This window comes from Triticum aestivum, chromosome 2D, assembly GCF_018294505.1.
Source record: "Triticum aestivum cultivar Chinese Spring chromosome 2D, IWGSC CS RefSeq v2.1, whole genome shotgun sequence".
In the NCBI taxonomy this organism is placed as follows: domain Eukaryota; kingdom Viridiplantae; phylum Streptophyta; class Magnoliopsida; order Poales; family Poaceae; genus Triticum; species Triticum aestivum.
In genome coordinates, this window is record NC_057799.1 from 550,133,048 (window position 1) to 550,145,093 (window position 12,046).

The window sequence follows — 12,046 nt, forward strand, 5'->3', positions numbered from 1 at the left end:
TAAATTCCATGGAGAAAGAATTGGGGAAGAGGAGAGGTAGGAGGGAGGGGAGACTGGCAGAACGCACAAGATGGACGATCAACCATGGCTGTCGGAGACTATCGTGGAATTAAGGAGCCAGGGAGGGAGTGGGTAACGAACAACGGGGCGATAGACGACAGAGACTATATGGACGCGTGTGGGGTGATGTAAGAACAAAAATCGACATGGTAACTGGCCTGCAGTAATCGGCCGCGGGCGAGTTAGCGCATATCAATTGCCATTAAAGACATGTAGCGACGATGATTTGTTTTCTCAGTCACTAGCGAGTGGACTCCAATCGATAGGATATGATTCACTGCCCCATTACCACACTCATGGTGCTGCCAGATTTGCCGCCCCCCGGTGATACCACACCTAAAATGGTGCCATGATACCAACTTAAAAAAATTAGTTTTATATGTTTCAAAAAATTCTGATTTTTTTGTGTGAATGTTCACAACGTATGTGACTACAACCCCTAAAAACAGATCCAAATTCAAAATACACATTGAGAGACAAAAATGACAAATCTAGCATGAATAGTGTCACAAAAGGACAAAAGCAAAATTGACACTATTCACATCTGAATTTGTCTTTTTTTGTTTCTCAATGTATATTTCAAATTTGAAGCTGAAATTTTAGGGGATGTAGACACATTCCTTGTGAACGTTCATGAATTTTTTCAAAAAAAATTGAAACATTTAAAATTGAGTTTTCTAAAATGGTATCATGAGAGCATTTAGGGTGTGGTATCACTGGATATTCTCCCCCACCCCCGACGCCCTGTAGTGTCACATGACACAACCGGGAAGGCCCCAAGGGCTACGCCGCTAGCTGCTCGCTTTACAGGCTGCGGCTGAGCACTCTTGATGCGTATCCTTTTCTTCACGTTTTTTGAGGTAATCATTTCTTCACGTGCAAAGCAACGGTTACTCAAAAAACGTGCAAAGCAACATGAAAAGTCAGATGACATACAACAGTGCAAAGGCCCAGTCAGCCAAATGAACAACGGATCAACAAAATTGTTATGGGAGCAGCGGCCTAGCCTTTGTAGCACTTTTTGGTGTGCAATAGAAATCCCAGGCAGGACTACTGAGAAATTGAAGGCCAAAAATGCACACAACCCCATATCATACGACCGAAAATGTTGATGGCCCGAGAGGGCTAAAATAGTGCTCGGTTGTAATGTCTCTAAATTGCGTTCTATCGTGGTATTTTCCCGACAATACCCATATGGAGATAGCGCACATGTCGGAGATCGAGATGGTGCATACAGGAATGATTTAGCTAGGTTCAATCCTCGAAATGAGGTAATACCCCACTTCCTTCTTGTCTATATTGATGATCTAACATGAGAACTAGGGTTTGTGTCTACAAGAGGTCGATCCCAAGATCAAATAGGAGTTTTTTCCACAAATGTTGCTTGGTACCTATCAGGGGCTCCCTACCGGGCCTTATATAGGCTGGATGAAATCTGGAAGAAGCCCATCTCATCTGACCATCACATGACGATGTTACTTGGTGCACAGTTCTAGGATCACGCAATCCCAAAAACTGATGGTTCCTAGTCCTACGATGTATGTGGGTTTCAACAACATTGGGAAAGCAAATCTAACTAAGTGTAAAACATGTGCTCATTGAATATATTGTATGATGATATGAACGTAGCAATTACTAAGCTTTACTCCTTGGTCAATGGACGGTGGCTTTTTTGCGAATCAGTGTTATATCTCTCTCCCCATGCTTATATAGGAACACGTTTAGGTGCAATATGTAGCCATGTGATTGATGCTTTCATGCAATTCAATACTTCCATAATGGACACATGGGCAATTGGGAATTCTTGTGTAATTGTGAACATCCCTCTCACAGTGCAATAACTTCCCAATAAATACATTTTACTCGTATCAATTCACGTTCATGTCGTAGTTTCTTTGGATAGGAAGCATTTGCATTCGGTGTCCCAAGTCAATCAACCACAAAAATGTAGAAACGGAGCTATGCAACAATAATCATTGATCGAGAAACAATGATTTTGACCATCATTTCATAAATCACCGCACAATTCTCTTCACCCGAAGATTAACTATGTAACCATTTGAGGGTGTTCAAACTTAGACCCAAGCAGACACAAAATTAGAAGTGCTTATGTAACCACTTGAGAGTTTGTAAACTAGGCTGAACTTAGTGCTCAACTTCCAAGTTAAAGGTATCTGGTACATTTATATATGTTACCTGATTAACGCATTTGCGGTTTTCCCATAGGAGATACACTCATGTTGGTCATGTACAAAATCGACCAGGTCCTTCCTATTCGACTCTCTTCCACTACAACCTGCAGCCAGTGAGGAATTCATCCTCATGTACACCCAGCACTTGCAACTTCCCATGCTCACCTACCAACCGTGAGGCTGCCATGGCCATCTTATTCCACCCAACTTGGCGATGTCTCCAACACACCGCATCTCATTACCGTCCCAGTGCTCCCCGTGGCTACCATAGGTCTCAGGTTCCCTTCCCGCGCGCCCCCAGCTCCACTGCCGGAAGTCCACACCTAGGCCGTAGGTGGTTGGCTAGAACCTAAACACCTTCATGTTCAGAATCACCACAACATGCTAATGCCCCACTAATTTTCTTCTTAATTTGCATATGAACCCTGGCTGAGGGAGATCTTCCTAACATGGACAGTGATTTGATCGTTGTAGGATCAGTGAAGTGCAGTTGAAAGTTTTTGTCTTCTTTTGTTGAATCGGTAATCTTGGAATTGTTGTGTCTAATTAAAGCCAATGCTTGTTACTAACTTGTGGATTACTAATCAGATCTCACTTTTGGGTTACACTTCAAATGTGGAAAATCTACTTAGACTAACTTCTTATTTTTTATGAACCTAATGTACTAGCTTTTCATGCATCTACTTGGAAATTTTAGTTGCCTACCTAAAAAATTCACTAGGATCGTGACCTTCGCGGTAATCCTATACCCACGTACCATTTTGTTACGGATTAATCTTTATCCTGACATGTTATCTTACCCACTACTCCTCACCCCTGAATTTCATTGTGCCCTCTGGTTTCCCCTCGAGCCTCTGCCTAATCCCATAAGCTAAGTTTGTAATAACGTTTCCATGTGCGTAGGGTTGTTTGTGAACTTGTGAACAAATCTATCTCCAGTTGACCAGGATAATGTTGTTAGTTCCTATAGGAAGCCATAGCTTTGCCGTTGTGTATCTTGATGGTTCCTAGTCCTAGGATGTCTATGGGTCTCAACGACATTGACAAAGAAATTCCAGTAGAGCAGAAAACTTTGTGTGCATTGAGTACGTGGTATATATGTTGAGACAAACCTATACCACTGGTATATATGTTGATACGAACCTATGTGGTATATATGTTTATATGAACCTATGAACAATTAAGCTCTACTTCTTGGCCAGCTCGGGTTCTCAATATGGTTGCTTTGCAAATTGTTGTCATGTCTCTCTTTTCACGCTTAAATATGAACACCGTGTCGTATGCTTTCATGGAGCTCAGTACTACCAGAATGAGCACATGGGCCCCTCAAAAAAAAAAGAATGAGCACATGGGCATCCAAATATTATTGAGGAGTGTTTGACAAAAAACAACCACTTTAGGGGGTTTTCGTCCCACAGAACCACCACTTTAAAAAACTGACCGAAAACTACCAAAAATTTCTAGCTTTGTGCCTAAAAACTGCCACTTTTGGATAATGGCCAGTTTAGGCGATTTAAACCTGTTCATTTTGACCGTTAATACAGGTGAGGCCCACACGTCAGCATCAACCTCCTCCTCCTCTCTATGTGTGGCATTTTCTCGAACACCTCGTGTGCACCTGCGCGCCACCTCCGCCGCCGGCGCTCGCATGTGGAAAATCCGCGTCCGCCGGTCCGGCAAGGTGAGGCGAGGCGAGGCGGGCGTCCGTCCTCACCTCCTCCGCCTCCTCTGTTCCGCGCCCCAACCCCATGGCGTCGACGAGTGTCAGCGTCGGGTGCCTCGCCCCAGCATCCGCCTGCATCGTCCTCGCGCGGCTCCGGCGCGTCTTGCGGGGTCGCTCCGTCGCCGAGCTCAGCGGGGAGGGCCCGACGTCATGCCCCGCGCAGCAGTAGCAGCTGGCCTCGCCGCTCGTGCCCGGCTCCGGCATGTCGTGCGGGGTCGCTCCGTCGCAGAACTCAGCAGCGAGGGCTCGGCATCGCGCACCGCGCAGCAGCAGCGGGCCCCGCCGCTCGCGCCCGACTACATCGTGTCGACCCCGTCGCAGCCGCCCCGTCGCTCGTGCCCGGCTACCTCGCACTGCCGCTGCCCGCGCCGGCCCTGTCGCAGTCGCCCCGCCGCTCGTGCCCCGCTACCTAGGTTCGCCGCTGCCCGCGCCGGCCCCGTCGCAGTCGCCCCGCCGCTCGTGCCCCGTTACATAGGGTCGCGGCTGCCCGCGCCGGCCCCGTCGTAGTCGCCCCGCCGCTCGTGCCCCGCTACATAGGGTCGCCGCTGCCCGCGCCGGTCCCGTCGCAGCCGCCCCGCCGCTCGTGCCCCGCTACATAGGGTCGCCGCTGCCCGCGCCGGCCCCGTCGCAGCCGCCCCGCCACTCGTGCCCCGCTACATAGGGTCGCCGCTGCCCCCGTCGGTCCCGTCACAGTCGCCGCCGCTCGTGCCCCGCTACATAGGGTCACCGCTGCCCGCGCTGGCCCCGTCGCAGCCGCCCCGCCGCTCGTGCCCCGCTACATAGGGTCGCCGCTGCCCGCGCCGGTCCCGTCGCAGTCGCCCCGCCGCTCGTGCCCCGCTACATAGGGTCGCCGCTGCCCACGCCGGCCCCGTCGCAGCCGCCCCTGCCAGGCGCCGCCCAACGAGCCTCCAAGCGCAGGCGCTGGTCATCGCAGGCATATTGATCCCACATGTCATAACGTATTATATACAGGGTCAATTTAACGTAGTTGACTTCCTCGCCACATCAACCCTGACAGACGGCCTCACCTGTCATAAACACATTTAAATCGCCTAAACTTGGCATTAACAGTAAGTGGTAGTTTTTAGGCACAAAATTAGAAATTTTTGATAGTTTTCAGTCGGTTTTTACAAAGTGGTAGTTCTGTGGGACGGAAACCCCTAAAGTGGTAGTTTTTTGTCAAACATTCTATTTGAGCATCACTTGCACGATGAAGTACCTCCCTCATTATTCATTTGAGTGTTTCAATTTAGATTAACAATTAGTTTCTTCTTCTTGGTTACCTTATTATTTTGAGAAAGCCTTGCATTCAGTGTTTCATTCATTTGAGTGTTTCAATTTAGATTAACAATTAGTTTCTTCTTCTTGGTTACCTCATTTTGAGACAGCCTTGCATTCGGTGTTTCAGGTCGCACTATCACTAACATGTAGAAAAGGGCCTAATCAACTGCCCGTTCGCATATGCAAGCATGCATTGAGCAAAAATCATCGAATCATCATTTAGTAAAAGCCCTACCGAATTATCTCTATTGGAAGATGAAATTAAATGAGTACTAGCGGTGGTCGACATGTACGTATGTCTCCATCAATGGTCTTAAATCAATCACCACCATGCAGCGTGGCGATGTGTGACCAGCGCGCCAGCAACTCCGACTTCATCATCGACTTCCACAAACGAAGTTCTCGTCGCAACAGACGCCGGTACACATGTCGGCCCATGCTAAAACAGTCGGCCACCCGTGCTGGACAACCTCCGACTTCCAAGACCACCAAATGCAGGAGAAATATGCAAAGCTAGCGCCAACCAAAGCGGTCGTCAGACATCATGTACACCCTAATCTTGCAGTACCCCGCGCTCACCCTCCACCGGCGAGGCCTCCAGCCATCTTCTGCCACCCAGTGCTCCCGGCGACCGCCGCAGCCCGCAGGCCGAATATTCGCCTGTGCCGCCCGCGCCTCCGCCACCGAGAACCCACACCCCGACCCGCAGGTGGCTACATTAGAACCTGAACACCCCGATCTCCGTACCCCTACACTAAGTTGCTACATAAGTTCTGAATCCCTACACTGTTGTTGTCTGTTCATGTCTGCCTGAACTCATAACTTTCAATCAGATATTGGAATGCAAGAATGTGAAATGAAGCCTCTACCTCTGCTTCTAGAATCTTGGATGTAAAGTTTCATGGTTTCCAATTGTAGTTAACTGTTTGTTTGCACTCGCCATTTTCTGGAGCAACATCCTGTACTGCTGCACTGTTCATTCAGTTATAACTTGTTGAGAACAGTAAATATGGAGCATGTTTCGCTGTTTTGTGTGCAATGTAGACCAGTCAGACTCCCAAGACTGATCCTCCTCTGTTTTCTCATGTGTCAGATAGTTATTCTAAATTCCTAATGTGGACCCGTAACAATGTCACGAGGTCGTTCCGAGTTGCTTGCAGCTGCTTTGTGGTTTGAAGGGTATTCAGAAGAAAATTAATCTCCCGAACCAGATATAAGCTTCTCTACTTGTGATGGGATCTGTCATCTGTGGCTGTGGTATGCTTCTCAGTTGCTAGTTTCCTGATCCTCTCAAAATGTGGAATGTGAAATTCAAGAGTCAATCCCAAGATGGTAAAGTGAATAATGCATCCTTTTGCATATGTTTGCTTTAACCATGAGTTGTCTGAATACTGAATCCAAATGGGTCAGTTTAGTTGTGTCGCAAATCTTACGTTCCTTGTCCTTTTCCAAGGACACATTAGTGTCAGGTGGTTAATTGACGACTTGTACATTAACCATGAGTTGTCCAAATGGGTTGATGTGTGTGAGTGTGTTGTTTTGTTTCCAGGGCTTGTTGAGCTGTGCCCTCAGCATTAACCCTATTCGCTACATTGTGTGTGAGTGAGACTTGTGTGTGTGTGTGTTTGAACCTTGTTGGATGTTTGGCTTGGGTGGTTTGCTTTATAATATAAAGCGGGGCGAAAGCCTTTTTTGGTAACAAGGAAAATTATCCTTGCAATTGGGCAATAACGAATTCACTGTCTTTGTTTAAACTTTAAAGGATGTTGCATTTAGGATTTAGCGAAGTTTCCATGACCCTGTACCATGAGCATGAGGCTTTCAAGGGTTTATTGTTGGACATGCTGAGTATAGTTCTGAATTCTTTTCCTATCACGCTAATCGGGTTTATTCTGCTTACCCTACCAGATAAAAGCAAAAGGTGGAACATGTTATGTGGCTCTGTGCACATCAAATTATGCAACGTGTGGTACATAAAGCACAATTTAAAATATACATATATCTTGATATCTGATTGTTACATGCTTCATCCTTTCCCATGTGCACTCTACATAACATATGCATATACTACAGGCTTCAAGCGTTCATGAATTTCTTCAGCAAATTTAACATTACCACAGAGCAAGTCAAACTTGTGACCAAGCATCCTAAGCACTGCCACAGGCAAACAAATTCTAATAGCAAACAGTGAAACTCCCAAAAACTGTCAGCTTGCTGAAATATATCTCTATTTCCTCTGCTGGTTAATCTTCAGATTTTGACTCACCCTTGCATTCCTCTCGAAGACAGGTCATATCCTCCTTTTATATTCAAGTCTAATAGGAGGAGGTCCTCAGTTTTCGGGGTGCATTCGACACTCTTAGCCTCCTGACTTCGTACACGGTAGAGCTGAAAATCCAAATTATTATCATGAAGATTGTCATCAGACATATGTTTCACCAACTGTTCACCGCTTTCTTCATACACCTGTGTTCCATTGTCCGACAAGCCCGGAAGAGCTAGGTTGAAGTCCGTGAGCTGTGATCTGGTGTTCTCTAGGCCAACAGACCCATTTGCATCAAAGGAAATGTTTTCCTGAGCTTTCTCTAGTATTTCCTTTAAGTACCTCCCTTGGGCCTCTATTCGCATCTGTAGCTTCTTCTGCACCTGATTGCAGATATAAGCAGTTTTAACGTACGACATGGTACAGAGTTTGGGAGTATAAGCAGTGATGCAGAACTTGTCTAACCTCAAGCTGTTCGCACAGTTCTCTTTGGACCTGAATTTGATACCTGAGGGTGTCCTCAAGCGGTATTTCTCTGATTCACATAAGAAATGTTTTCGAAATGGTTAGTTAAATCATCATACAATCTCAACCGAAGAAAAAGACACATGGAAGACGCATGACGGTAAGTAATCAGTAGAATTCCATGTATGTGCACATATAAGGAACTTTGCATATATATCTTTGGAAGGCTAAAATAAAATAATTAGTTCTAAGAAAAGCTAACACTTGTTATTAACATGTGCAACAACTAATCAGATCTCACTTCTCAGTCATACTTGACTGTCTGGTACCAATACCTGGTTTGAGTCTGTTTCATCCATACACTTACAGTCCGTGCAGGCAAAAATAATTATTGTTGATTTCTAGATGCCTGATGATTGCTGAGAGGTCAGCTCTACACATGATGCTTTAGCAGTTTTTAGTTGATTAAACAAAATGCAGTGGAACGGCGCACATCTTCGAGGTAAACTCATAACATAATATACTGTTAGTTCTTCTAAAAAACATAATATACTGTTAGTCGCCATTGACAATATTTTTAACCTATTGTGGTAGACAAAAAAAAAACAGGTACTTTGCTCGCAGATAGATCCAGAGGGAGAGGAGAAAGGTCGAGCTAGTTACCTTCCGGTGTCGCGTTCAGCAGGAACGACAAGAGGCGCACCGATTTGGAAGTTGATGTCCTGCGTGGTAAAATCTGATGAAAACAAAGATAGCAAGTTTTCAGTTTAGGAGAGACTTTTGCTTGACTGCATCTTTGTGTTGACTGTAACAGTTGCAAGGTATGTGTGTGTTTATGTACCTCCACTGTTGGCTAATTCCAGGTCTGTGGATTTCTTGCTTTGCTTTCCCAGCCTGTATTTCTAATAAGGAGATAAAACAAGCATCGCTGTGTTTGTTAGTGCTGCAACACTGAACTGGAGTGCAGAAGAGAAGGTAAGAAACAGTCAAACAGCAGCGGGTGGTGCAGAGTTGTTGAGCAAAACCTGAAGGTGGCTTTTCAGGTGGTACAGAGTGAGGCCTTTCATGGCCATCAGCCTGAGCACTCCCTTTGGCGTCGCCTCTGTTGCGGGCAGGCAACAATAATAATCAGTATAGTTAAGCTGATACTCAAAGAAGCAAAAGTCAGCTGAGAGTGAGCTGACGAATCAGGCACATGATCGCCGGCGTTGCACTGTGGCGTGACGAGCAGGGGGGAGGAGGAGCAAACGAAGAAGACTACTCACTGTCGGGGCCGCCGAGCCTGGCGACGGCGTGCACGAAGCGGTCGTGGAGGTCCGGCGTCCACCGCAGCCGCTGCTTGGGGTCCCGCGGCGACAGCGCCGCCGCCCCGGCACCAGCGCCAGCAGCACCGCCGCCGTAGCTCATCCCCTCCATCCCTTCAAACATCTCGATCCAAACGGCTGTTCAGCCCTTGCGAGATCGAGCAAGACGAGCTCCTCGCTTGCTAACTGGAGTGGCATATAACTGCGGCGAGGGCTGGAAAGAAAGATACGTTGTGCAAGTGCGAAGCCTACGCGAGGACAAGGAGACGGGAGGCGGAGAGATGTTCGATCCGGAGCGCAAGACGACGGGAGGAGGTGGCGGAGATGGTGGCGCGAGGAGGGGGCATCATGTCATGTGTGCGCGGAACGGAATCTACTTGGGCCGCTCGGCCCGGCTGTGGCTAGTGGGTGCAGCGCACGCAGACGCCACAAGAAACAAAACGACAAGCCGGTCGACGACGCCGGGCATCTCGGCGACGGCGACACGCCACGCCCAACCAACTGTGACGGTCGATCCAGCACGACGACGCCGCCGACGGTAACCGACTGTGGTCTGTGGCTGCGTACGTAGTAGGTACGTAGTGTGTGACGCTGCACACATGCCTCGTACGTAGCACATCCCATACATATTTGGCATCCGTTACCGCTCACCACTCATGGCATCTCCAACGTTGATTCCTAAACGGGGAGCGTATTTGTCTGTGGACCGGTAAAATCAGTTGGTGAAAAGTGATGTGGGAGCCGACCATCCAACCGTGTCTGTATACATTGCGAAATAAAACTGAAATAATCAGACAAATTTTATCAAATACGATGGATTTCATCATAGTTTGGACATATTTTATATAAAACGGGTGATATTTCGACCGTTCAACTAAAATCTAAAAAATTTGGAGGCTAACTTGCAACGGGCGATATTTTGACCGTTCAACTAAAATCTAAAAAATTTGGAGGCTAACTTGCAGTGGACAACGACCTTGTACACGTGGCTCCCTTGGCCGACCGCAAAGCCATCGCCGTCCATGCCATCGTCGTCATCGCCATCCTTCCAGCGGCGGAAAGGTGCGGGCCGTGGCAGCCTTGCCCGGCCGCCGCTTGGCGAGGAACCGTTCCGCTTCCTCCTACGTCGTGCGGAGGGTCGCCGTAGCAAATGCGACCCCGGCCGCGGTGCCTTGTCGGCGGCCTTGGCCCTGGCGCCATTGGCGGAGGTGTCGCCTGGCGACCATTCCTTGCCATTGAGCTCCTGGTCGAGGCGATGACGATGCAGGTCGGCCGTCTCCGCGGTGGTGACGGACCGGTTGAGAGCCCAGGCTGCCAGTTTAAGAGAGGAGGTATCTGGATAGCTAGGGATAGGGGATTCCGTTTGAGACTCGAAAAATCCTTCGAGGTGCTGAAAACAGAGAGAAGTAGTTGCAAAGAGGTTTGATAGGGTTAGGCAGATGCCCCATTATTCGTAAACAAGAAGAAATCCAGATTCGTTTGATGGAGTTTTGGCTAAGCACTAGGTTGGGGCCGTTGCAGACCCAGGTCGACGCCTCGTCCGACTTCTGCCTCGCCGCCCTATCCTTGGCCGGGATGAATGTGGCGCGAGAAACGGTGCATCCGTTGAAGAGAAAGCGCAAAGAGAGGGTTTTAAGTGACCCACCCCTTCCCCCAGTTTGCTTCCGATTTGCGAAAAAACAGACGTCTGGACCAATCCATGAATGGATACGAAACCGCGTTACATAGTACAACACATCCGAACCGTGCAGCCCAAACTCACAGGTGCTTGAGGCCGGGTCAGCATTGAAGATGCCCTCACCACTCGTCGTAGTGTGGCCTATTGACCTGACGGACGCCTACTCGAGATTCGTTGGCAAAGGATATTACGCTAGGCTAGCGACTTGCTGCGGCCAAAATGGGAAAGCTACGTGAAAAGCGAATCTCGCGGCTTATCTTTTGCTCTCAGATTCGCGTTGATCGATGCCAACCGAACAGCCGGGGATCGCTGGATGGCTCCGAAATTCAGCGAGAGAATGTGACAGGCACTACGCATGCACGATCGATGCAATGCAATGTCGACTTGGATCGACAGACTAATGGATCATTTTTCTTTCTGCGCCTTTGCGTTTTGTTCCTGGATGGAGAACCTTCACCGACGGGACATCTGAGACAGCCGCCCTCGTCCTCCTCCGTGGTTAATCAGTGCATCTAGAGAACAGAAACTGCAGCTTCGTATCAGTGTACAGTGCCAGAAGGAACGAATCTTGACTTGGAAAACAAAAACATTTGGTCAGGAAAACCGGGCTGGTGGTAACATGATTCCTCCGTTCACAAAAAAAAACATCATTCCGAGCGGCGCGTCGAGCCGAGCCGTGGGCCGTGCCTGTGGGAGCACGCAAGCGCCAGCTTCCATCTCCGCGACTGCGCATGCGCGTGCCGACGTGCGCGAGGAATATTCCGTGGTCCACGTGGAAGCCCGTGACGGGACCCGACCCCGGGCGGAGGGAGTGAGACGGCGGCGACGTTGCCGCTCATGTCGCTGGAATATTCGCGCCAGCGCGGCTCGATTGACTCGCACCCCGCAACCGGCTGCCCGAGGCGACGGCCCGCTCCGCTCCAAGCCTCCAATAAACGTCGAAATCAGTTTTTTTTTAACTTCAAAATGATAAGAGAAAGTCCGAAATAAACCCTAAATTCACGCTCTCAGTCTAAATCAAACCCTTGAACTTGAAATCCTTGAAATTAGCACCATATACTTTCTAATCCCGGTCTATCC

At 48.4% G+C, this 12,046-nt stretch overlaps 1 protein-coding gene across 1 annotated transcript; it reads right to left on the reverse strand.

Moving 5' to 3' along the window:
* Positions 1-7,240: 7,240 nt before the first annotated feature.
* On the reverse strand, positions 7,241-9,621 carry LOC123054422 (myb family transcription factor PHL11). The gene is made up of 6 exons (XM_044478197.1): positions 9,250-9,621; positions 9,010-9,086; positions 8,826-8,886; positions 8,648-8,720; positions 7,985-8,054; positions 7,241-7,902 (listed from the first exon to the last, which is right to left on the reverse strand). Exons 1-6 carry the CDS (start codon positions 9,410-9,412, stop codon positions 7,519-7,521), a joined length of 828 nt encoding a protein of 275 aa, XP_044334132.1. The 5' UTR covers positions 9,413-9,621; the 3' UTR covers positions 7,241-7,518.
* Between the last annotated feature and the right edge of the window lie 2,425 nt (positions 9,622-12,046).

Excerpts from the sequence above, each read along its gene's own strand:
- LOC123054422 (XM_044478197.1), bottom strand. The coding sequence starts at position 9,412 with ATGTTTGAAGGGATGGAGGGGATGAGCTACGGCGGCGGTGCTGCTGGC. Across the intron at positions 8,887-9,009 it reads ACCTGAAAAGCCACCTTCAG|AAATACAGGCTGGGAAAGCA; the intron begins GTTTTGCTCAAC and ends TCTCCTTATTAG. Across the intron at positions 7,903-7,984 it reads AACTGTGCGAACAGCTTGAG|GTGCAGAAGAAGCTACAGAT; the intron begins GTTAGACAAGTT and ends ATCTGCAATCAG.